This window comes from Buteo buteo, chromosome 7 (assembly GCF_964188355.1).
Source record: "Buteo buteo chromosome 7, bButBut1.hap1.1, whole genome shotgun sequence".
NCBI lineage: Eukaryota > Metazoa > Chordata > Aves > Accipitriformes > Accipitridae > Buteo > Buteo buteo.
In genome coordinates, this window is record NC_134177.1 from 18032441 (window position 1) to 18058086 (window position 25646).

Below are 25646 nucleotides of genomic sequence, written 5' to 3' on the forward strand. Positions count from 1 at the left end.
ACGATGGGTTATTTTCCATTTTTTCATTTATTTCAACTTCATGGAGATGTTTATCTTCTCTAAAATACCATATTGTAATAGTACATATAAGGCTTTATTTTAGGGGATTTCTTTTGCCTAATTGAGGAGGTCTATTACAGGTATCTATATGACTGGAAAAGAATTGCGTCAGCATATGCTTCCAAAGTCAGCACCTTTGTCTGAAAAGCTGAAAATGTTCAAAGAAGTCCTTCTACCTCGTCATCCTCCTCTCTTTCATGAATGGTTTCTTAGAACATTTCCTGATCCTACTTCATGGTGAGTGACTGGGATTGGGCTAGCTCAGGAATACCTACTTTGTGTATTTCGCTGAATATTAATGATACTACTGACTAAAGGCAGATAACCCAAGGAAGTGACTTAGACATACCTGATTCTTATTTCTGCAGGTACAATAGTAGGTCAGCCTATTGTCGTTCTGTTGCAGTTATGTCAATGGTGGGTTATATACTTGGTCTAGGAGACCGTCATGGTGAAAACATCCTGTTTGATTCTTTGACTGGTGAATGTGTGCATGTGGATTTCAACTGCCTTTTCAATAAGGTGAGAAATGCCACTTGCTGAACTTGCTTTTTATTTTACATGCATGTAAGTTATAAATTTCTACTGTCTTGGGTTTTTTCCACTGTTTTTTACTTTAACACATCTGTTGTGTTCTCTCTCTCTTTTCTTTCTTATTTATACCATACAAACAGTCTGGGATGTGTAAAGAGTATGTGATTGTTCTGCATACTGTATTAATGAAGGCCAGCTCTTTGATTTAGCCAGTATCAGATGAGCTGATGTGGATACACTTAAACAACCCAAATTTTAGAGTGTTTGTCTTTTTTGACTCTCTTCTCTCCACTACCACCATCCAAACAAAGCTGTAGTTACTACATTCAGAGTTCTGCTGCTGTGAAGTTTCTTTGTTTTTCTCACACAAATTCAGCACAAAAATTCCAATGGTTCTGTAAAAATAAACAGCAGAAATTGTGGCCAGAGTGGGATTTGGAGTTTTGGTGTTTCTGCTGAAAGATGCTTTTTGGGTGGGATGTGTGCCCTTTTTAATTCAGATAAGTGAGGTAGAGATGTTGTTCGTTTATTTTCTCCTGCTTTCTTTTTTAGTAAGCCTAAATTGTCCTACATAACCCATAATTAAAAGGAATTGGTTTTAAGCTAACTTGAATATTATAAAAGAAAAGGTAGCATTTTGCATAAGACTGCAGAGCAGTAATATATATTTGGAACAAAATTTTATACCCTCTGCTGGTATATTAAAATAGGGAAAAAGAGGTTATTTGGACATACGTATCCTTTATTCACTGTAATTTCCCTTTAACAGCTGAGAAGCACTGTGATCTGAGCAAACATCTCTTGTCAGCTAGGAAACTACCACTGATAAAGATGGGGAAAAAAACTAAAAACAATGCAAATGTTACCCTTTATTTTAATAATGCTTAAAACACTTAGGACATACCCTTTTTTATCAATGTAAAGGGAGAAACTTTTGAAGTTCCGGAAATCGTTCCTTTTCGTCTCACTCACAACATGGTTAATGGAATGGGTCCAATGGGAACAGAAGGTCTCTTCCGAAGAGCTTGTGAAGTCACAATGAGGCTTATGCGTGATCAAAGGGAGCCTCTAATGAGGTATGGCAACTGGTTTTGCTACAAACTCTGAAAAATCTGTCTGTAGTCTAAACATCTGAAACAGTAACTGCTGGTGAATATGCCAGTTCCAGCATATGCCTATCATGCAGCTCAGTCTTACTATGACGTGCAGTTAAATATAAAACACTGTAAACATCCAGCGCTAACTTTAGACCCCGTCAGTGTTTTTGTTTTGAAAATTGAATGTATTACATGTATTTTACCCTTTTTTATTTTTAATTTTAGTGTCTTAAAGACTTTTCTCCATGATCCTCTTGTGGAGTGGAGTAAACCTGTTAAAGGGAATACAAAAGCACAGGTGAACGAAACTGGAGAAGTTGTCAATGAAAAGGTTAGTTTAAAACAAGCATAGCTTAAGGTATTCAAATGTCCAATGTCCATTATGGTTGCAAGTTAATGTATTTTCTAACTGAAACCTTAAGTCTCTTGTTTTTTCTTTCATTTAAGAATTCCTCTGGTTGTTTCTTCTTGATTATCTCTGTGTTCATAATTTTTATCCATAAAGAGACTATTTTTATTGATAGAAAATGTAATTTATCTACTAAAGAACCAAACAAAATAGAGCCTCTAATTCTCTTCTTAGTGTTACTAAATCAAGGACAACATTGACAGAAGCAGTAGGATAGGCGAGGCTCTTGCTACCCCTCAATCTGACTGTTACACAGTCTTCCACATTTACAGTGATGGTTAACATCTGGAGTCCTTTCCATGCGTATTATTGTGCTTTTCATGAGAGGATGTTTGTTACTGAATAAATATGTATCTTGTTACATGTCAAGGAGTAATTGGTTAAAATTGGGATTTCATATGTACAATTTCTTTTGTAGCTGCTGATTAATACTATATTATTCATCCAAAATATAGCTTGCACAACCTGTAATTTGTATTCTCTTTCCCATTTGCAAAAATTCTGATTTTTCTCTTTTTGCTTTAAAAGGAATATTTAGTGAAAATAAATACGTGTAACAGCAGATAAAACTTAGGCAGCACTGATAAACATGGCAGCTAAGATAAGGACAAACTACAGTACTGAAGCTATGTTACAACAAAGAACTTAAGTGAGCTATTTGAGCACAGAAAATCTCCTGTAATCAAACAATTACTAAACAGGCTGTGTCTGCATAACCTTTCTTTTAGTTGTAGGACCACCTACATGGTTGTATATGTTAACTGTTTTTTTCTGGATAGGTGCCAATGTTATGCTTGAGCTTTAAAAGAAAATGTGCAAGTATAATTGGTATGAGCTAGCTACTCCAGTGGGCCTCAGAACAGCTCATTTTGAGTTGCTCAGCACAACCTGTTACTAGACTTCTTCATTTTCAGTTGCTCATCCTTTTGGCCTAAATTTTCCAGACTAGGTAACTTCTTTAATTTTATCCAGAATTCCAAGAAAAAGGCTGGGAAAACTTTGCATTTATTTGAAAGTAATTGCATGAAATAAAGCATTCTAACATTTTCAGATACATACGCATGGCTTCTTCAGTTTTCACTAGTAAATTTTATCTGTAAAAATGTAAGGCAGAAGTTATAAATTGACCAATACTGTCTCCATTTTAAAGAATGATTTTAAAAAGTGAGTATCCTTTATTTTCAAAGTAACTGGTGTAGACATCTAAGGTTTGTATTAAATTAGCATACAGATTTCAAACACATCCTAATAAATCCTTTTTTAGTTTGAAGTGGAAGTTCATGGATAGTAGCAATATTCTTTTTTTTTTCTTTTTTTTTTTCCTTTGTTTTCAGGCCAAAACCCATGTCCTTGATATAGAACAACGACTGCAAGGTGTCATTAAGACTAGAAACAGAATAAAAGGATTACCCTTATCTATTGAAGGACATGTTCATTACCTTATTCAAGAAGCAAGTGATGAAAACCTGCTCTGCCAGATGTATATGGGCTGGGCTCCATATATGTGAAATTGTTCACTTTGGAACACCATTCACAAGTGATGTAGCTGTAATATTCTTGAGAAGGTATTAATCAAAGATAACTGGTTACTTCTGTTGATTTCTGATTGTAAGCAGCAGAACAGTGTTATGTTCAATCGAAATCTATGTAAAATATACCAAGTATGTTATGAATACACTTGCAGATGTGTAAGGCGTTATGACTTAGGTTTTGTATACATATAGAAGGCAGTACATAGAAACTGCTTAAAAATTAGACTGTGCAAGACTGCAAGTTTCTTACTCTGACTATATGAAAAATTTTCACAATGTTGACAGAATGCACTCTAACTACTGTATATATTTGTAAAGATTTTTCTCATTCAGCTTACTTGTAGATTAGAAAATCTGACATTAAAGTTTTATACTGATATGATGTACAGTGGTTCTTTCAACTTTTTCTACTCATAGTTCAGAAGGGCTTTCTAAAAATAATTAGTGTTTCTTTTCAGCAGTAGACCTTGAATTTTGATTTCCTTTGATTTTCTTCCATATGGCCTGGCTATGTCTAGAAAAGCATGTGGGATCTTAAATCTTACTAGGAAGAAACTGGTAAAGTGTTACAATGTTCTGAAACTTGTTTCCTTAGCCCTTGCCAGCTGTGCCAAGAAACCTTCCTGAAAGAAATGATACAAAGCTGCAAGTTAGAGGACCCCGGCAGTATGGCCCTAACACCAGTGCAGCAGGCAGGGTATAGTACCTGTGACTTTAATATACATTCAGGCTCCTAAGACTTCTGGACAGGCCCTCTCTTCCTTCCCTTGTAAAAAATGTGGCCATAGTGAGTGTTTTTCAGACTCCATTTCAGAAAAACTGTTTTGACATGGACAGGAGTAGACTAGCTAAATCTGTTCAGAATGGCATATGCAAGTAATGCTTGTCTCTCTAGGCATCCAAACTATATAGGGAAATGAGGGGGTGGAGAGGGAAAAATTATACTCCTGTACCCTACGATAGGATATCATTAGAACTTTTATACAGTATTTTTGTTTCTGCTCTTCTGAGAGACAAACACTGCCATCACAGTGATGCTGTGTAGTGAGCCTCAAGTTTTAGTTCAGCTAAACTCTAGACGCTTTGGAGAGTAAACTTAAATAATGAAATTACGACTGGTTACAGTGGTTTTGTTTCTCTGAGGAACTGGTGGGTAGTCTTCTGTAAGCCAAAAGCTTTTTCCAAGTAAGGTCTTTGGGCCCTACTCTGATCTTTTCTGTGGTGGTGGTGTGTGGGAGTGCTTCACGGACTTTTCCCTTGTATCACAGCGTGCAGCGACCCTCGCAGGGAACGGCTGCACCAGGTACCGCTAAGGGAGTTACTGATTTCCGTCAGTGCCCTCCTGAGGGCACGAAGGCGCGGGGCGGGGGGGGGGTGGGTGCTGGCCGGGGCCGGGGGCGCGGGGCGCTGCTTCCCGCCTTCAGTCCCGCCGGCGGGTGGAGCTCGCCCAGCCGCCGGAGGGGGGAGGAAGCGGGCGGGACGACGGTGACGCCTGAGGGCGGGGGCGCCGCTGGAGGGAGGGAGCCAGCCCCAGCGCCGCCCCGCGCCGGCAGCGCCGCTCTGTCCGCCGCTCTCTATGGTCGGCGCGGAGCGCTCTGGGCGGCGCTCTGTGGCGCGGACGGCCCGGCTGTCAGTACGGCGCGCCGGAAGGAAGGCGGAGCGCGGCCCGGGGTTGTTTGGGTCTGGCGGGGCTGTGAGGGCGGCGGGTAGCGGTGGCCATGGGGGTCCCCAAGTTCTACCGGTGGATCTCGGAGCGGTACCCCTGCCTCAGCCAGGTGCTGAAGGAGCATCAGGTGAGCTGGGAGCGGAGCGCCGCTGCCTGCCGAGGGCCCGGCCCCGCTCCGCGCCGGGGCGGAGGAGAGGGATCCTGACCCGCTCCTCGGCGGGGCGAGGGAGGGGGCCTGGTCCCCGGCCGGGCTGGCCTGGGCCGGGCTGGCGGGGCCGAACCGGAGCCGAGAGGCCGGCTCGCCGAGAGACGGGGCGGCGCGGGGCGGGCGGCGGCGCCTGCGGCCGCGCCCGGGCGAGCCCCGCAGCTCCAAGTGGCCGAAAGTCGCGGGCCGGCGGCGTGCGGTCGCTGGGAAACGGCCGAGGCTTTCGGAGCCCCCTGAGAGGAGAGCCTGAACAGCCGACCGGAGGTCGCCGCTAGCGTGCGGCAGTGCCGGGAGCCTGCAGCTGAGGGTCAGCGGCGCAGATGTTTGCCCTGCTCGTTACGTGCGAGGAATGTCTTCAGAGGCACCAGAACCGCAACCACGCTGTTCTGGAGGAGGTGCCCAGCCCGGAGCGTTTTCCCGCAGCTTGGCCGTGTCCGGCTCCCTACGGCCGGGTTTTTGTTTCCTTTTTCCTTTTTTCTTTTCTCCTTTCGCTTTTGTTTCCCCGGCGGCCGCCCTCCTCCCCAGCCCGCCCGGAACTCCGCTGTGCTTCCTCGGCACCTGGCGGCCCTTCACCCCCCTCGCGTAGCAGAAGGTCGGAGTTTCCTCGTTATTGGCCCAGAAAAGTTACTGCTGCTGACGACGAATGGCACAGTAATGACGAGGGACAGGTTTTACAGCTCTGCTGCGTTTCCTTGTTGTCACACGCGTCAGATGGTTTGTGTTATTTGCAAAACCGAGAAGTATGTTAAAGTCTGGAAAAGGAAAGCCGCAAATAATACTTTTAACAGTCAGGTAAAAAAGTCTTGTTTTCAGGGAAATCACGTTTGGTACCTGTTCAGACGCAAGCTCTTAACTTTTCATTATCACTTTCTACTGGCGTTATGGATGTTGTTTTATGATCTGAATAAGGATGTTCTGAGATTAGTTGGGTGAGGACTGAAGGCGTGTTTGAGTGAATACATTTTTCCTAAACAGATAGCATTTTAAAAGATTAAATAGCTGTTGTATCAACGTATCTAAGATGCCCCGCTCAAGTGGTTGTTTGGCTTTTCTAGTTTCAAAGCAGTTTTCAAAGGTTAGGTGTTTGCTTATGATTTGTTGGATTTCACTACGCTGTCTTACATTGTCTGTGTAGCAAGCAGCAGCAGTGTATGCTGGCTTTTCAGCTGTTTTGTTAAAAGCCTGGGCTGCTCACGGAAACTGGCGGCAGCTTTAAACTTCTGCTGAAGAACTGTGGCAAGCTGAGGAGTCAGCATGTGTCTGCTGTAACCAGGGGGATAGCAGTGGGGGGGTGGTACCCATGATGCTTTCTGAAAGAGACTGTTAGAGCTCTTAAGATAAACAGAAAGCACAACTCAACCTTAAGTATGCTAATGTCATTTTCTAGTTAGTCTGTCTAAAGACTAGATGATGTTGTTAGCTTATATGGAATATTTGTGTAAAAGAGAAAAGAAAATGTCTAGATTGTTTTCTGTGGTATTAAGCTTCAACAGTAGCCATGTATCTCCATTCTTCCTTTTCTCTGCCAAGCTGCTTGAATATACACACTGACACGGACTAGCATCTAGATTAGTTTTTCGTTTGGTATTACAGAAAAAACTACCCAGAATAAAAGGCAATTCCTATGTAAAACACATCATTATTTTTAAATAATATAATATCTATGCTTCTTAAAAGGTCATCTGTTTTCCATATATATGTTGCTTCCATGTAAAAGCTTTAGTCTTCGTCTCTTTAGAATGCTGCCTGTGCGGTACCCCACTCTCTTCGTATCTGAAAGTGGTGCCTGCGTGGATGATGTTTGAGCATGTTGAGAGCAGTTTGGTTACTGAATTTAACTGTACTGAAGATCATTGTGCACAACAGAAGACTAGTTGTCGCAGGTGATGGGAGATCCTTCCCGATCCAGCCTCTTGTTTCTTCTCTTCGTCATTCCTCCTTCTAAAACAGTTATGTTTCTCTTGCATTTGGGTGATAAATACAAGTCCTTTCAAAATTATGTAAAGATAAGTCAGCAGCAATACTACAGAAAATCAAGAAAAGTTAGCAGTGCCTTTTTCCAGTTGTAACGACAGGAGGATTTTTATGAGCAGTCACACTGGTGGATTAAAGAATAGATTTGTTTATTGCGAATTGCTCATGTGTATCTTTGGTGGGTTTTGTTACCGTAAAGGTAGATAATGGTCCCTTTCCTTCATACCTTTAATAGTGTTTGTGCTATATATGTTGCTTGTGTACATTCGGCAGAGGGGTTTTTCCTTTAAAAGGAAGGTGGACTACTACAGATCAGGCTCTTAGAACAGAGAACTAGACAGAAAAAAACCATGTTTGGAAATCATCAGAAAGAAATTGATGTTATCATTGATAATTCTGCTGCTTTTGGTGGTAATTGCCATGCTCTAGACTCACAGGTGGCTCTTAGCATAGCTAAAGAGGCAGCATGCAGTGGTCATGGTAGGAGTTGGTTAACAGGGGGAGAGCCTTAAAACTTCTTAAGCTAACTTTGCTTTTGAAATACTGTTGGAAACTGCATACTCAGTTTTGTAGTTTTTGTTTATAGTGCAGCTAGGCAAGATTGAATCAGTGAAATGTGTGGGGTTAGGAAAAAAAAAAAATCTCTTCTTGAGAAGTGTGATTAAGTGTGACTTTTATTTGCTTTTTCCTTACACAATGTAGAAGATTGGCTGAGCACAGGGAACAGAAGTCCTGAGGTACCAGAAACAGTCAGGATAGGATAGGAATCTGTTCAGCTAACTTTCTTCACTGGGAAATCATAATAATGGATTGTAAGTGCCGACAAACCTGTAACCAGTCAAGATACTCTTAGCCTGTTGGTGTGCAGTAGGTTCCAGGAAGGTCTTCGCACCTCAGTTCCTTTTCTCAGCCATGCCTTGCTTCAGCTGTCACCAAATGGGTACTAACTGTGGCTTTTGTAGATTCCAGAATTTGACAACTTATATCTGGACATGAATGGCATTATACATCAGTGTTCACATCCAAATGATGACGATGTTCACTTCAGAATCTCAGAAGATAAGATTTTTGCTGATATTTTTCACTATTTGGAAGTGCTGTTTCGCATTATTAAACCAAGGAAGGTTTTCTTCATGGCAGTTGATGGAGTAGCTCCAAGAGCAAAAATGAATCAGCAGCGTGGGAGACGTTTTAGGTGAGAGTATTTGTTCTTGTTCTGTCTTTAGGATAGTAAACACTTTAAAAAAAACATTTACTTAAGTATATGCCATGAAAAGTAAAATATATTGTGAGTGGTTGTGCCTTTGACAGAAGCTTTAATTTATAGTTAAATGAGGGTAACTACCTGTAAAATGTTAACACTTGAAATCAGGGTTCAAAAGAGGAAAGTTTGCTTGTTACTTAGACTTTTCTTGGTGTATGTGGGACGTGGGAGCAGGGAGCGGGGCTTTTTTCCTATGAAATTTTCTGTGAAATAAATCTGCAGTGGAGCTCTTACAGATCTCTCCAACAGCTTCATAACCTGTGAGAGTCTTTGGTATTTGTGAATGCTAATTCTAGATACACTGTTTTGGTAACTATAATGGAATGTTCTTTGACAGTCATAGAAGAAATGAAGTTTCTAATGAAACTCTGATTTCCTGTTGATACCGGTTAGCAACCTAGCTCAAATACAGAGCTGCAAGTAGATTTCATAGTGTTAAGAATTATGTTAATGTTTTGGGAGACATGGAATACTCTTTGACGACTGCTGTAGGGAAAGCAAGCCAGTGGTTAGACAGCACAGGGGTGGTGAGTGAAATGCAACAGAAACAAACTGGGGGAAAGGGACAGGAGAAAATATTTTCAAGCTACTGGGTTTTTTTCTGGTTTTGGTTTTTGGTTTTCTGTGGGTGGGGTTTTTTTTAGGAAAAAAGGAGGTTGTGACAAAGAAGAGATTAAGAAAGAGTTCTAAACAGAAAGTTGTTGTAGAATTGAGAGAAGGAAAAAAATCTAAGACATTTTCTGCTTCAAAAGTGGTTATCCTTTGCCAGGAAAGGGTAGGGTGATATTTTTTGTTCGTTTCTCCATTATTAGTGATGATAAATTGTTAGTTCACTCCTCCTACCCCAGTGGTATTCCAAACTTGTGGCTTTGTTTAACTACATTAACATTATTGTTCTGGGACAGCATTTTCAGATGTTTAGAATCTGAGTATTCCTACCGTTTCAACATTAATTTGCTTTCATTGTGATCAGCCATTGAAGGATCATCTTGGTACTCTAAATATTAACTGTATCTGAGTAATGACAGATTATCATCATTACTGGAGGGGGAAAAAAAGCGCTATTTTTAAGCCTTCCTATTGTATCAGAAACAAGTTCAGACTATTAAGGAGTTAAATGTCTGTCTGTCTGTCACCCACCCCCCTTCAAACACTCTTCAAAAAATCAACTGTGTATTTTGTCAGTAAAGCTATACTTAGGATATTAATGTTTGAATAAGGTGATTCTTTGTCTACTTACTCTCTCCAACCCTGTTTTGTTCTAGATCAGCAAAAGAGGCAGAGGACAAAATAAAAAAGGCATTAGAAAAGGGAGAAATTCTCCCTACAGAAGCCAGATTTGACTCCAACTGTATTACACCAGGTAAGGTAATATGTTAATTATTTAAATTTAGGTGTTTAGATTTATGGTTTTTTATCTATATTTTGGCACTATTTTCCTATCCTAAGGCATTTTTTTTAAATTAGAGGACAGAATCAATAAAGGGTCAAGTAAGTTGGGAACACAAGTTTCAATAACTTTTAGTAGAGTTGGAATACTGTCTCTTTCTAAACATTTTTTAGATTGCTATGGAAAAAATGAAACCTCTTGGGGAAAAAACCTAGCTGTCCCCTTCATCTCTTGCAAAATTTTTACTTGTTGGGTTTTTTCATTGATACTTTTGATATGTAAATGCAATTTTGAAGGACTAGTGAAAAGCTTTGTGTTTTAACTTAGAGTTCTGTTTTCAGGAACTGAATTCATGGCCAGACTGCATGAGCATCTTAAATATTTTGTAAATATGAAGATTTCCACAGACAAATCCTGGCAAGGAGTAACAGTCTACTTATCAGGCCATGAGGTCATTGTATTTTATTAAAATTTTATTTTAAATAAATTTTTATGTTATAGAAAAATACGTACTGATAAATTTTGGGGTTTTTTGTGCAGACTCCAGGGGAAGGTGAGCATAAAATTATGGAGTTCATCAGATCAGAAAAAGCAAAGCCCCATCATGATCCAAACACAAGACACTGTCTCTATGGCCTAGATGCTGACTTGGTATGTGCAGTTAAAATAATACAGACAACAAAACTTTATAAAGTGTGTATGTCTTTGTCTTCCTAAGCATATAGGTTTCTAAAAGGTTATTAAACAATCATGTAATTTTGTATTCCTGCAAACTTTTGAATTTGTAATGAAACAACAGCAAAATTTCTTTATACTCGAATCTTGGGTAACAGTTTAAAAAAAAAACAACCATGAAGTAAGACGTTTCTAATATTTCTTTGTAATAGATTATGCTGGGATTAACAAGTCATGAGGCACACTTTGCGCTCTTAAGAGAAGAAGTCAGATTTGGTGGTAAAAAATCTCAAAGGTGAACTGATTTAACTTTTATTTTATATATGATGAAATTAAATCTAAAATATACTGGGTCACTAAAACGGGGGGGTGTTATTGATTGCACACTAAATTAACAAAATATTAGTGTATTTTTTTGTTAGAAAGTACATGAAATTAGAGAAATCAACTTGTGAAATTGTGCATTTGAATTAGTTTACACAAGAAAATCTATGTTGTCAAGACAGCTGATAAAAAAATCCTTAGAGCTTTGGTGTGTTGTGCTTTCTTCATATTATGAATGGAGCAGCCCAGGCTGTACTGACATTGTTTCCATAATTGTCTTATGCAGATATTGACTATTTAAAATATATTTACAACTCTGAGATTTTGTGCTTGTAAGTAAATTACTAGAAAATTGCTAAAATAAACTCTCTTAAAGTGGCTGACTGGATGCTCTTATTCTGGATTTGACCATTTGAACTAACTTGTGGGCTATAATTGTCAGAAGAAGGTGATTAGTTCCAGAACTGTGCATGTACATGGAGCTATTCTGAAGTAATAGAAAAATTAAGTTTATAATTTACTGTGGCCAGGTTCCTTCTTTGAAGGACCTTAAGTATATATTTGGTGGATATAGGGAGAAGGTAGGAGAGACAGGGAGAAATACACTTTTTTGATACAAAAAGGATTTTGGATAATACAGTGATAAGTCATAAAAATGTTTAGATAAATGCATCATTTTTGCTAATATACAAATGTTTTTATTGCTAAGGACAATATGATAAACATCACAAATAAGTATTCTTTTCATAGTCTTCCACAGTCAACTTTTCACTGGCTCATTCTGTTGATAGTGTTGGCAAGTAACATTGTAATGTTTTTAAAAGACCTTAAGTCTAACAAAAGAAAAATGTCATTTTTCCCTTTTTAAAAAATAAAATAATATAAAACAAAAGCGTGATGACCTTTTGAGGGATTAATTAAATAAAGTATGAAATCAAAAGGCAAGGTGTCTTTTTTTTTTTTTTTTTTTTTTTTTTTTTTTTAATTCCCCTCAAGCATTGTTCCATATTTGGCTCCTTTTGTAATTTCTGGATAATACTTCTCATTACAAGAATTTACTTCTGGAAGTTTCAGGAACTGTCTTCTGTCAATATTGTCACTTTTATGAGTACGTACAGTTGGAAATTTGAAAATATTAAAAATACCTACAAACTATATCTGTCAGCAGTTTCTTGATTGAGAGAAATTATTTGTTTTATCAAGATTTTCAAGTCCAGTGCAATGAAGAATAAGGGGCAAAATGTCTCCAGAGTCTTAAGAGCATCAACCTGTATTTGCCAATATGAAAATTACATTTAAAAAGAGACAGAATTGGGTCTGAAGTTCTGTGCAGTCAAGTGTAGCTCAGAGTTCGTCTTAGTAGTCTTCGTATAAGCTTGTGTATCACACACATCTTCCTCAGAGGATTTTGGCCAATATCTGCTGTGTATGTGTGAATACACAGGTGTTTATGCTGGTTTGTCATTGGAGGTAGTCCTAGCTAGTTACAGTATCTACAAGGTGAAATAGTCCTTTACAAATTTAAAATACAGTAGTCTTTAGCTCATTAATCTTTTGGTGTATGTATTAACTGATTTTGACCTAATCTTGGCTTAGGTATTAAGTAATTTTAGTGAAGAGAGGAAAAGAAGGCAGAATATATGTTGACTAATTTATGCCATAAACAAACAGTAGGTTTGTTGTTGTGGTTTTTTGTTTGTTTGTTTGTTTGTTTTCTGGTGCTGTGTTGAAGCTACTAGATAATACATATGGAGCATATTTTCAAATTGAGCGTATTCTTTTCTTACCAGAAGCATTTCAGATGACTGCAAATGTAACTCAGCCAGTTTAGACATGAATGTGTGTACTCTGTGTGTAGTCAGAGTAGTTCTAAAATACCTTAAAATTTATTGGGTTTGGTGTGGTTAGGTTAGGTTGTCCCTTTTTTGGACACTGGGATAATTTCTTAGGAAATAGTTAATGCAACATGGAACTCCACAAAGCTACCCTGCTTTCTCTAAGCTAGCTATTTTCCGTACAGTTCAGGCATATCTTCTGTTTAGAAGGTTCTGCTGCATAATTTTATAGACTCAAACCAGATGAATCCTAAAATAGATTCAAAGGAATGTTTATATATTATTTCTTCTGCAAAAATATAATCCTAGTAAGGTTACTTGGTTTTAGGTAACCTTGGACTTATTATAAATAATTAACTTAATGTTTTAAATAATTTACAGAGCATGTGCACCAGAGGAAACCACGTTTCATTTACTGCACTTATCACTGATGAGAGAATATATTGATTATGAATTTTCACCAGTAAAAGTAAGTTCTAATGGAGCTGTGATTGAAAAAGAATGTGTGAGGTCTTTTTATGCAAACACAATAATAAAAATTATACTCCTGTGGTTTTTTGCTTTTTTTCCTTTTGTTTTCCCCCAGGACAAGATTTCCTTTGAATATGATATTGAAAGGATAATAGATGATTGGATCTTAATGGGTTTCCTTGTAGGAAATGATTTTATTCCTCATCTACCTCATTTACACATCAATCATGATGCACTGCCGCTACTTTATAGAACGTACATGGCTATCTTGCCAGAACTAGGAGGTAGGAACACTAAGTTCAGTTGTGGAAAGTAGAAACATTAATATTCCTGCATTAATATTTGTTGACCTTTTTAGCCATATTAGAATGTTCAGCATTTATTCCACTTTCTTTAGACAGCCAGCAAGATTGCATGCTATTATCTATGGGGCATTTAAATTGAAATTCTAAAATTGTTAAATAGTTAATTTAAAAAAACATACTCTATCTTTCCAATAGGTTACATAAATGAAAATGGGCATCTGAATTTAAAACGCTTTGAGAAATATCTCACAAGACTGTCAGATGTAAGTGACTTCGAAATTGCTCTGTATAGAATGGTATAGTCTGTTGAATATAACCTCAATGTAGTGCCCTAAAATACATCATGCTGTAGTTTTAATGAACTATTAAATGGCTGTGTTTTACAAGTGGTTCAGTCAGCTGATTTATCATTTAACTGATGGGATCCAATCCGTTGTTGTCTGATATTATCATAACATAAGAGGAAAAAGATTGAATCATTTGATCTATGCTTTAGCCAGCGACTTTTAGTACTGCAAGTCAAATGAGAGTTCACCAGTAGAATCATGGTTCTCAGTTTTCATTGAAGAATGAGCGGCAGTACTGGCTGGGCAAAGCGTGCTGCAGGCAGCAATATTCTTTGCTTCCCCTGCTGGTCTGTTTCTTGTGGGGTAAGCTATGTCTGAAGATCTTGGAAAGCAGTATCTTTTACAAGTTTTTTATGAAGATCACTGGTAAAGAGCAATGAAGCATTATTATCTCTCAGAGGCAGGCATCACCGTTCTTCATGAACTAACTGGCATACAGGAGGCAGTCCTGTTAAGTGCCACTGCAGTAATCCATCCTAGAGATGAGAAAAGGTATAGGCCATATAGAAATGGAAAGATCTCAGCCTTCTGCTGAACTTGGAAAGAGGAAGTTCATCTGTTCCTGCTTCAGCCTTGTCTTCTGATTCTTGGGGAGAACTATGAAAATGTTGGGTGTGTGGCACAAGACTGTATTACCTAGGCCCTATATACGTCTGCTATGTCTAGAGTTGTTAGTGAAGTGTGGAAGTTATCTAACTCTTTTTGTTACCCATTGCTGCCTTACTGAAAGAAAACAAAATATGCCTTGGGTTTATGTTATATATTGCTAAGAAAAAAGATTTTTTTTAATATTAATCTATTAGTTTAGTTGTAGCTCTAGGGCAAAATGTTTATGTACTAAAAGACTCTAGATGTAATCTAATGCACGTACTAAAAATACGTTAATTTAGCACTCTAAATCTGGCATCTCTCAAATATTTCTAAACTTATTTTAATCTTTCTGCACAGTTTGATCGTGAACACTTCAGTGAAGTCTTTGTAGACCTAAAATGGTTTGAAAGTAAAGTAGGCAATAAATACCTCAATGAGGCAGCTGGTATTGCAGCAGAGGAAGCCAGAAAAAATAAACAAAAGAAACAAAAGGTTAGTGGTTTATATGTGCAGTTTTGGAATAAGAATGTTACTCTTTGAAAATCAATAATTTAATCTTAGACAAATTAAATGGCATAAACTTCTGTTTTGAGATTTTTTGAGATCAGAAAAGATAGTTAAATGTAACATTTGAGGAACTGCCTGTATGCATTGCTGGGTGTGAGTGATGAAATCGTTAAGTCAAGGTCAGGTTCTCATGATTTTTGAAATCTTGCAAACCTGTAACTTAATGCTTAATGTCAATTTATCTGTTCCTCAACAGCAGCAAAACTTACTTCTGGGTGAGTTACTGTCAAACTTGCTATGCTTTATAATTTTACTTCTCAATGCATAGGCTGCTGGAAGTTTTATGTACTTCAGATAGACTGATAGATCATTCATGCATATCTTGGTATTGGCTGACTATTTGACAATGAATAGATAAATAGCAATTTCATTGGTGTGAGCTATCTCAGATTGGTTATTAAACTTGCAATTCTAGATGTACCTAATTAATAAGGAACAGCACCTTTCTCTGTATCTTGACTCTGCCCTGCTGTCATGTTCCCTACCACCACCTCCATTGGCTATCCTTCAATACATGCCTTCAGCAGAGTGTAGAGTAGCAGCAGGAAATTCCTTCAAGTTTAATCTGTCACTGTATATTGTTATCCTGTTCTTTAGTGCAGTTCATGGTTTGTAAGAGCAAGATGTTAGCTCTTCCTTTAATAAGGTATGCTTTATTTGTGGTTGTTTTCTTATTTGCCACAGAAGTTTGGAGCAGCTGTATAGTATTAGCTAGCCATCTTGACTGATCCTTTGAATGGCAGTGACAGTCAGGAGCTTGCATATCTCAGGTACAGGGGAAGAGGGCCAACTTAATGATTCTGCTTATTGAAAGCTACTCAATGCTGTACACAAAAGATGGTGTGTGGTGTGAGAATGAAGTAAACGTTTGGCTTGTTTGACTCTCTCAAACAGAATTTATTATATACTTTCTTCCCACAAAAGTAATTTGAACTTTAAAAATTTACTGATGAAAAGTTTGACTGCGTACTGGTGCTGTAGCACACTGTATGATGTAGGTAAAAATGCTTAAATGTGTACTGTGCAGTTTTGGAAGTAGTTGTATTTTGGAAAGCAAATATTCAGGTATTTTTTTTAAAGGTAGTTGGGATTTTATTTGAGACTGCTCCTTTGTTTGATCTGTATGGAAAAAATAATTTTCCCTAGGCAATTACAAGAGAAGGAAATGTAGTGGGCTTTATACTAAATAATAATAATAATCTTGATACATCTTGATTATAGCATTTTGAGTTGCAGATTATATGGTTGTGCATGAGGTATGTGCGTATTATTCTGTATTTTTACTTTATCTCAAATATTAATTTAATAGGCTCAGGAAAATTCTATGTGTTTGGCTGCTTTAGAGAAAAACGAAGGTGAAGTGACCCCTAAAAGTAAGTACAAATAATTTTTCCATATACATATAACAACAAAACCTTGTTAATTTGTGTATAGATTTGGAAGATCTGTAAGAATGTCATGTCAGAGATGATCTTAATCTAAATGAAAGAGTTATGTAGTCAGCTATTGGCGAATGGAACTGCACATCGCGGGCTTATAGTGAGAGGGAGTGGGGCTAAAGCTTTTGAAGTGCTTCTTACCTGACCAGTATTTCCATGATGAATTAAAGGGATGAATGAGCAAATCTTCAACCACATTATGGTTTTGATAAGTGTATGCCTAAGTATTTTGTTACACAGGTGGGGACAAATGAAGAGATTTTTATATGGCTTTGGGATTTTTGGTTGTGTTGATTATGTTTTTAAACTCATTCCACTTGTAGGAAATGTCTTTTGCTCATGTTTTGAAATTTAATGTCAAAAACATATAAATATTACTCCATGATATAAGATGATGTTGCTGGAAAAAGATTAAATTTTAAAATTTATTTTAACATTTTCTTAAATTATTTTCTGATGGCTTATATTCTCTTCTCTGTTCTTGTAATTGGGCTACCAAATGGGTTGCCTGTCTTTAAAGGAAAAAACAAAGTTCTAGCTTTTCTCTGGGTAAAGATTTTGTTTGATTGTTTCATGTTACTTTCAGTGCAAGGAAGGTATGAGCACCTGTAACTGTGAATTGAGGAATAAAGTTAAGGCATTAAGTCAAAACTGAATGTCTTTAAACCTTATTGTAGCAGAGAAGTGAATGTTAATTTTTTTTTTTTTTTTTTTTTTTTTTCCATGACTGCTTTTTCAGCTGTGTTGGAAGATGAACCAGAAGATGATGATCTCTTTGAAACTGAATTTAGGCAATACAAAAGAACTTACTACATGACTAAAATGGGTGTAGAAGTAGTTTCTGAGTAAGTGTATGCTTTTTTTTGCTTTTTTTTGCTTTTTTTCTTTAAACACCAAAGATAAGTCTTTGCATATGTCTAATTCTATGTCTAGAATATTCATCCATGTCAAAAGCAGAGAACACACAGCAGCATACTGCAGCGGTGATGCTTTTGGTTAATGAAAGAAGAGCTGCAAGTCAAGTTTTCTGTAACAAGTATTTGAGGACCAGAGAGAAAAAATCTGTTACTGTTAAATGAATCTAGAAAACCATGGTCTCATTGGGTTCCCAAAATGCTCTGTCTTCATTCCTGTGTACAAGGTGCTAAGTAATTTTTATATATCAGTGAAAATGACAAAAAATAATAAGTATCTTTCCTGTTTCTTTTAAGTGACTTCTTGGCTGATCAAGCTGAATGTTATGTTCAGGCAATACAATGGATTTTGCATTATTATTACCACGGAGTTCAATCATGGAGCTGGTAAGAAAAATTATCAAATGAGAAATTGCTTGAAGATCAAGCGGTGTTTCACCTTACATGCTGTGAACGTTTAATGTAGTTCTCTTTGTTTCTGATCTGTGAACGCTGCTGTGCTATAATTAAGTCAAGTAACTTAAGAGGGCTTTTTTCTCTGCAGGTTTTATCCTTATCATTATGCACCTTATCTGTCAGATATTCATAACATCAGCGAACTCAAAATCAAATTTGAACTGGGAAAACCTTTCATGCCATTTGAACAGCTTCTTGCTGTACTTCCAGCAGCTAGCAAAGATCTCCTACCTAAATGCTACCAGGTGGGATTTAGAATTAAATTGCATTTATCTATCGCTTATTGGTTGTCTGCTTTATTCTGAAGTGACTCTTTTCTTAATATTTTTGCATGTTCTCTTAGTTATGTTCTAACTCAGAATTTTAGGTGTATGGTTAAATACTTCTTACTGTTCTTAGTACATTGTAAAGTTAGTAATAAATACAAAATTTTACATTTGCTAAGCAATTTCAGACTAGGACAGTTAAATGATAAATGTTGAATTCCTGTTCAGCCTTGATATTGGTTTTAATACCAGCCTTCCTCTCTCTCTTCCTAGAATTAGTGCTAAATTGTCTCTGATATTTTTTAATTCCTCTGTTGTATTTTCCTAGCATTTGATGATTAGTCAAGACTCTCCTATTATAGAATATTATCCACCAGATTTTAAAACTGACTTAAATGGAAAACAGCAAGAATGGGAAGCTGTAGTATTAATCCCATTTATTGATGAGGTAAGTTCTTTCAACATCTGCTGTCTATAAAGGCTTCATAACAAATCTGCTAAATTTAATTAACAGTTAAACATGCAATTAAATGGAAGTTTAAATTAACACTTCATAAGACCACAGAAAAATATAAATGTTTGCTGCCTGGAGAGTAAGGCTAGATTAAGTTACCACAAAGTTAGCTTCAAGTGGTAGAAGTCCTAAGTAAGGCATGTGGACTTTTTGTTGTTTGTTCATGTTTTTCATCAGCTATTCAAATATTTATTTTCTTTGAGAAAAAAATTCTATTCCTATTTACATACAAAAATACAGAATGTCTGTAGGTAAAATAAAAGAAACACTTGAAAAAAAACCCAGTCTTTTTACAGAACATCTCTTCACATGAACACCAGTAATGGGTAGAAGGCTTCAATAACAAATCAAACAGTAAAACGTTAATGGAGAGGAATAAAATAGTAACATTTTCCTTTTGCATATAGGTTAACAGTATTATATACATTTTTGTAATATCTTTTATCAGGTTAAATTTGAGCACATCAAAGAGTGGATGAAAATAAAAGTGCAGATGAGATGTCAAGATATATACAGGTGGTAGCTTGTGCCTATCGATTGTTTCCATAGTTCCCAGTGAAAGGTTGACAGGACTTAATCTTCTCACAAAAGGCAATAGTTGCTACTTGAATGACCCATAAGTTTTTGAAACTTTTTCAACAGTTAATTTGCAGAATTTTATGGTAACATCTAAAATCTTTTTAATACTTCTTTGTATGTTAAATGTAAAAGGCAAAATATGGCTAGTCTTTGGAAACATACTTGCAAAAAGGCAATCCTTATTCTCCAAAGCCATTCCATTGTAATTGTCCTATTTTTATCAGAGAGCTGGGACATGAAGAAGGGCGAGGCTGCAATTAGAAAATTAATACATTAACCAGAAAAGTGCGGGTATCCGCTTTCCCAATGAAGATGTTTCCGTGATAATTTTTGTTGTCAGTTTCACATACGCTAATTTCTCTAAAATTTAGAAACGACTGCTGCAGGCCATGGAATCCTGTAATAAGTACCTAAAAGAAGAGGAGAAACGAAGAAATACTCACAGTGCTTGCTTAATGTACTGGTATGACAAAGATGCAGAGTTCCAGTACATGTCACCATGGCCAGAGAAATTCCCTGCAGTAGAAAGATGTCATACGAGGTAACACTGGTATAACTATTTTAGAGTAGACTAGAAGTAGTTAGAATACTTATTAGCATTTTAACCAAAGCTTGTATATGCCACTATATACACCAAAAAATGTAAAATGTTGGATTAGATATTACTTCTTGTAGATGGCACGGTAAAAGTCTTTGTCCCTTTTCTTCAAATGTTACTTTGCAGTAAGATGAACAGATGAACTAATGTTAAGTTGGCAAGAACACCCTAGAGAATTATTAAACTTTGTATGACACAGAGTATGAAAGACTGGTACAAATATCTGATAATAGTGGTAATTTATCAACACACTAATTCCAGACCATTTGTAAAAAAATGTAAGCGTTTGGATCCAGTGCAGAGAGTTGAACACAAGTGTGTTTTTCAGTTTCCTCCCACTGAAAGTGGCCAGCTTTATTTAACATAGGCGGAGGTTTCAAGATTAAATGGAAACATAACCTCAATAGTAGTCAAACGTAAAGCAAAATAGAGGAGAAATGCATGTTGCAGGATTACACTCAGTGAAGAATGAATAGTTGTGAAGATGAATGATACCATATGGAACCATTGCTAGTTTAGAATTTGACAATAACAATGAATTCAAATAGTGAGTTTGGGACACACCGTGGCTTGAAGTTTTGTCTTTTTCTTAATGAGTAGTCTCTTTGCAGCAATAGCATGAGTTTTTTGTAGTCGTTTGTACAGATGCCAAGTGGCTTAAGTTAATTGCCACCTTACAGGAAAGTCAAAGGGTTTGTCAATTAATGAGTGTTTGAATGAGTAGTGAGAGTTTCTACAGCTGTAGGCCAATCTGTATGAGCAAATGTTGTGCAACTGTTTTTTTTTTAGGTATAAAACAATACCTTTGGATGCTTGGCACGTAGAAATAACCCAGAATAAGATAACTAAAATCAACAAGAGTGCATTATATTTTTGTGGATTTCCTACTTTAAAGCACATTAAACATAAGGTAAAGGATTTATCTCTTCTGACATTTTAAATTGTATTTAATAGATAACTATGTAAGAGAAGTAAGTTTTGTGTGCTGTTTTGTTTTTACTCAGTTCTATCTTAGAAAAAGTGGCGTACAGGTGTTTCAGCAAAGCAGCCATGGAGAGAACATGATGTTAGAAATCATAGCTGATGAGAACTCTAAAGAACAGGTAAGCATTCAGCTCTTAACAAAGAAACAAAACCAAAAAAAAAACCCCAGACAAAAAAACTTGTCATAAAAAGACTGATTTTGTTAAAGTCAGATTTGAAATGTTGGTTATTTTTATCTTCTCAATAGTGTATTATAGGAGAAAAACGTTTATAGAGTAATATTGAAAGAGTTTTATAAAACAATTTCAAAACCCAAGCATTTCTTAAAAAAGAATAATTAAATATATTGAACAGTTAATTTAAAAGAATATCCTTAGATTTTTTTAAAAAACTTTATTTAACTAGTAATGCTTGATTTCAAAATGAGCTTTATGTGTAAGTTATTAAAATTTGATTAATAGAAAGGAAGGTGAAATATGACTGTATGCTCAAGGCCATAGAATTAATTGCTGGAGTCAGAACTCTGGAGTTCTTAGCTCCCAGCCCAAAGTTGAGACAATTAAGTGGTAGTAGTTTCAGTATATGTTTTGAAAAAATCAGCTAAATCCGTTCACTGAAAACATCAATGGTATTAGCTCACACTGAAAGCTTTTGTTGACTCTTGGAGTCAATAGTAAAAAATAAAGTGCATTAGGATTAAAATGCTAAATTTGTGTGGGGAACAGTCTAGAATTTTGGCATCTGCTGAAAGATTTAAATTTGTCCTGACTTCAGAATATTAAATGTCAGTCTCCTTAGGGTTTCTGGTATTTCTCTGTGGTAGCCATCAGATGTTCTTAGGTAAGGAGTTGGTGAGACTCACTCTTGACTAATTAATAGTTGGAAGTGGTATAAATGCAAGGAAGCAGAGTCTCCAGACAAGTGCCCCTTGTCTTTTGTATAGCTGAGTATATAGACACTTTTTTAGTCAGTCCCTTTTCATCAGCAGAGCTGACTTACACCTTCCACTTACATGGGACTGTTTAACAGAGGAATTAAAGGAAAGAGTTGATGCAGAGACATTAAGAAGGAAAATATTTTTCTAAATCCTTTAAAAGCAAAATCTATTTTGTAATCAAAATATCAGATAGCAAAAGAAATCCGGGAAAAGAAAAAAGTTTCAGAGATGAATAAATAAATAAATAAATAAAACCAGGAAAGGAGAGAGGAGGAAAACAATGAGACAGGATTTTACAGTAGAGAGATAGGGAGAGTGAATATTCAAGATACGTGGCAAAGAGAATTAAATAAGCCAAAATAATGTATTTAAAAATAGCAGAAACTCATTGGAAAAACAGAACATAATGTGAGACTAAAATTACAGATGCTAGCAAAGTCCTGGACATAAGTGCTGTTTCTTTATTTCAGTGAGACACAAAAGTAAAATCTATGGTACAAAATATTTCACTAATCTCAAATTGTCAGTTTGATTATTGTGTCCCAGAGACACAAAGAGTTCTAAGTGATTTAACAAATAAAGTATATAGTAAGCCTATACCAGAAATGTAAATCAACCCAGGTCTTACAACTACTATATGCTACCTGTAAAGAGCCACACTTGGAATACAATACTTATTCCTAAAAAATGAAATATGATTCTCCATTTCTAATCAGAGATTATGTAACATGTATCAAAATATTATTTAATAAGATAAAATGAGATTTTTATTCTGCAAGAAAACCTGTTCTTTAACTAGAATAGTCTTTATTGCAAAAACAGTTTCAAAATATTTTAACAGAAATCTTTTAATATATTAAACAATTAGTAACTAATAGTTTTTTTTCAGATGGTAGAAAATGTTGCCAGTTCGGTACTTGGAAAGCGTGTTTTTGTTAACTGGCCACACCTTGAAGAAGCCAGAGTTGTTGCTGTGTCAGACGGAGAAACTAAGTAAGAGACATTTCATAGATAGTTGTCATCTTTATTGTTTTATTCAAAATAAGTTTCTTAGGCTGTACAAAAGTTTTGGGTTTACTGTAGTACTTGCTAACAGCAAATTAGTCCAGGTCTATCAAAGGCTGCTTTGGTGGAAGAACCTTTTTTTAACATTGTCCTGAGGTTTGGTTATCTCTGAAGAAGTCTAGCCCTTCAGTATTTTGCTATAGATGTAGATGTTTGGGAGAGCTCATTCTTAACTTTTGAGGGGAAAATGCATGGACAGAAATCCACACAGAATAATGTAAAAGAGAACATTTCTATACCGTCTTCCTTTCAGCACATGCACTGCTATTTTTTATAAAAAAAAATATGCTGTGTGGCCTGTTGTGGAAGGGGTAGAGAATACGATGATGCAAGTTTTCCATGTCCTTAACAAGTAATTTCTAACTAATTTAAGTTTTGCTCACAGTTGATTATGTCTAATTAATTTTATTTGTTTAAATTCATACCGGTCATAATTATTCTCAAGGTTTTATTTGGAAGAACCACATGGCACCCAGAAGCTTTACATGGGAAATGCAGTGCCCCCAACTAAAGTGGCATATGTTGGAGATAAGGAACAAAGCATGTGGTTAAAAGAAGTTCAAGGCATTTCAGAGCAGTGAGTAACTTTGAAAATTAAAGTGTAACTTTGCATTTTATAGCTTAGCTATGTGATGTTGCTCTATTACAGACCTAAGTAGCAGAGAAGAGCTGCTGCATACTTGATGATAAAGGTTAATGAGTATGCTGGAATTTAAAAAAACCACCATAAATGAGCTTACGTTGAAATTTCAGAAAATATGGAGTTACTCCCTAGGTATTTAAAGTTAGATGCTGTTATGAAAGAATTCTCAAATGAATGAGTTTCAGTATTTGCTCTCCTATTCAATTTTCTGTTCTGGTCTTAGTAATCTTCATTTGAAGGAAGTATATGGAATGGAGTCATATAGTATCAAGTTACAACTTCAGTAGTTTAGCATTGTTAAATTTGAATACAGCTGTTGCTGTTCTAGAGTGTGGGTGCCTAGTGGAACACAACTGAGTTACAGTACCTTGCCATTTTATTATCTGTCATTTGAGTTAATGGCCTTAATTACCCCTAATCCTTCCCACTGTAAAGGTAAAATGTGTTTTATTTAACGCACTTAGCTATGTACTGATGGCCATGTGACAATGGATAAGCAATTGGTTAAGCCGTTTATTCTGGGTTATTTTTTATAAAACAGGAAGCAAACTATTAGAATCCTTTTGTTAAGAGTATTTTTTTTTATTCTTTTTTTTTATTTCAAGAATTTAATTCCACTCTCTTGGTTCAGTTCTGTTCATTGTAATCAAAATAAATGTTCTGCTTTGTATTCAGCTACCAGAGAAGGAAAGGAATAATTATTCATGAAACATCGATAGTTGTATATGCTCAGTTACTCACTGGTAATAGATATCAACTAAACCAAAATGGAGAAGTTTATTTGGAGAAGCAGTGGTCAAAACAAGCTCTTCCTTTTGTTTACCAAACTGTTGTCAAGGTAAATATACAAGTGCAATATCTTCTTGCACATAGCTCCTTACTCCTATGGGGCAGGCAGGTGCGCGGAGGAAAGAGTGTATGCTCCTTTAAAACAAAAGAATGACAAAAATAAGCATATTAAATTAATGTAATTTATTGTATAAAAAAATGTAACATGCTTAGGCAAGTATTTTGTCACAAAACTTGGGACCCTGTTGCACAGTTTAGAGATCTTACTGAAAAAATGGCTTTTGTCATCTTTTTACTGATACTTTGAATGAAGTACAGAGTGGTGCTCTATGAGGTAGCATAGTTGCTTGTGTAACAGTATTTGTAATACAGCATTAATTTCTTTGCCTTCGATGAATTATTTCAGACTCGGATAATGTTTTAGAATAAGTGTCTATTTATATGAACTTTTTAATTATTCTGCTAGAACTGAATGATATTTAACATTGTCAATTTTGTCTTTTTCATTTAGGATATCAAAGCCTTTGACTGTCGTTTTTCAAACATCAGAACTTTGGATGACTTGTTTCCTCCTGGAAGTACAGCCTTTATGCTGGGATCTCCTTACTATGGCTGCATGGGAGAAGTTAGTTGCAATAATTATTATTTTTATTTTCGACCTACATTTCTTTATTTGCAAGCCTAAAATAATCTAGATATATTGTGTGGCAGTAGTGGTCATTTGCTAGCTAAAATTTTAAATCAAAGATGTTTAGTCAGATGGAGGAGGAGTTGGTTCTGCTTTCCCTCTCACTGTTGCTGGTGTAACAGGAAAAAGGTAGCATAGCTTGAATGCAGGATTATTTTTATTAATTATTTGGTATAATTTGCAATATGTAGAGTTGCCATTTTGGACCATTTTCAGTCACGGATTCCTTTGATTTAATGCTGTTTGCCTCTGTGAGGAAGCACTGTACAGGTCAAGGCAAGATGATGGATCCCAAAGCTTCTCTGTGTCTACTGGAGCAAAATTTTTTATAAAGTAGACTACGAGGTCTAGTATCTAAAGACTGCTGTTTTTAAATAACACTTTTAATGTGTTGTGTTTCTCTCCAAGGTTCAAGATTCACGCGATGTGATCACAGAAGGTAGAATTCGTGTAGTTTTCAATATTCCATGTGAACCCCAGCTTGATCCTTTAATACAGAATCAGCATGTAAGTGCTTCTGATTTTCTA

General features: G+C 36.5%; 2 protein-coding genes across 14 annotated transcripts in view; both read left to right on the top strand.

Moving 5' to 3' along the window:
• The window catches only part of ATR (ATR checkpoint kinase), a 42941-nt gene extending 38932 nt beyond the window's left edge, over positions 1 to 4009 (top strand). Inside the window, exons 43-47 of one of the 3 annotated variants that reach the window (XM_075031742.1) lie at positions 141 to 297; positions 429 to 582; positions 1519 to 1670; positions 1917 to 2022; positions 3435 to 4009. In XM_075031742.1, coding sequence (XP_074887843.1) covers positions 141 to 297; positions 429 to 582; positions 1519 to 1670; positions 1917 to 2022; positions 3435 to 3608 — 743 coding nt within the window. In that variant the 3' untranslated portion in view covers positions 3609 to 4009. Of the gene's footprint in view, positions 1 to 140; positions 298 to 428; positions 583 to 1518; positions 1671 to 1916; positions 2023 to 3434 lie in introns of those variants that run through there. The other 2 variants (XR_012650972.1, XR_012650973.1) reach the window with 2 other exon arrangements.
• Positions 4010 to 5245: 1236 nt separating this feature from the next.
• Positions 5246 to 25646, top strand: part of XRN1 (5'-3' exoribonuclease 1) — a 43767-nt gene continuing 23366 nt past the window's right edge. For 10 of the 11 annotated variants that reach the window (XR_012650974.1, XM_075031744.1, XM_075031751.1 and 7 more), the window contains exons 1-23: positions 5246 to 5425; positions 8440 to 8672; positions 10007 to 10104; positions 10473 to 10582; positions 10672 to 10782; positions 11019 to 11101; positions 13347 to 13434; positions 13552 to 13720; positions 13937 to 14004; positions 15037 to 15171; positions 16556 to 16619; positions 17425 to 17530; positions 17897 to 17986; positions 18144 to 18300; positions 18650 to 18769; positions 19786 to 19955; positions 20802 to 20922; positions 21017 to 21115; positions 22823 to 22926; positions 23444 to 23575; positions 24317 to 24479; positions 24942 to 25055; positions 25527 to 25625. Coding sequence is in view for 10 of the 11 variants with exons in the window: in XM_075031744.1 (XP_074887845.1) it covers positions 5351 to 5425; positions 8440 to 8672; positions 10007 to 10104; positions 10473 to 10582; positions 10672 to 10782; positions 11019 to 11101; positions 13347 to 13434; positions 13552 to 13720; positions 13937 to 14004; positions 15037 to 15171; positions 16556 to 16619; positions 17425 to 17530; positions 17897 to 17986; positions 18144 to 18300; positions 18650 to 18769; positions 19786 to 19955; positions 20802 to 20922; positions 21017 to 21115; positions 22823 to 22926; positions 23444 to 23575; positions 24317 to 24479; positions 24942 to 25055; positions 25527 to 25625 (2709 nt within the window). In the remaining variant the exon portion in view is untranslated. Of the gene's footprint in view, positions 5426 to 6442; positions 7453 to 8439; positions 8673 to 10006; positions 10105 to 10472; positions 10583 to 10671; positions 10783 to 11018; positions 11102 to 13346; positions 13435 to 13551; positions 13721 to 13936; positions 14005 to 15036; positions 15172 to 16555; positions 16620 to 17424; positions 17531 to 17896; positions 17987 to 18143; positions 18301 to 18649; positions 18770 to 19785; positions 19956 to 20801; positions 20923 to 21016; positions 21116 to 22822; positions 22927 to 23443; positions 23576 to 24316; positions 24480 to 24941; positions 25056 to 25526; positions 25626 to 25646 lie in introns of those variants that run through there. The other variant, XM_075031747.1, reaches the window with a different exon arrangement.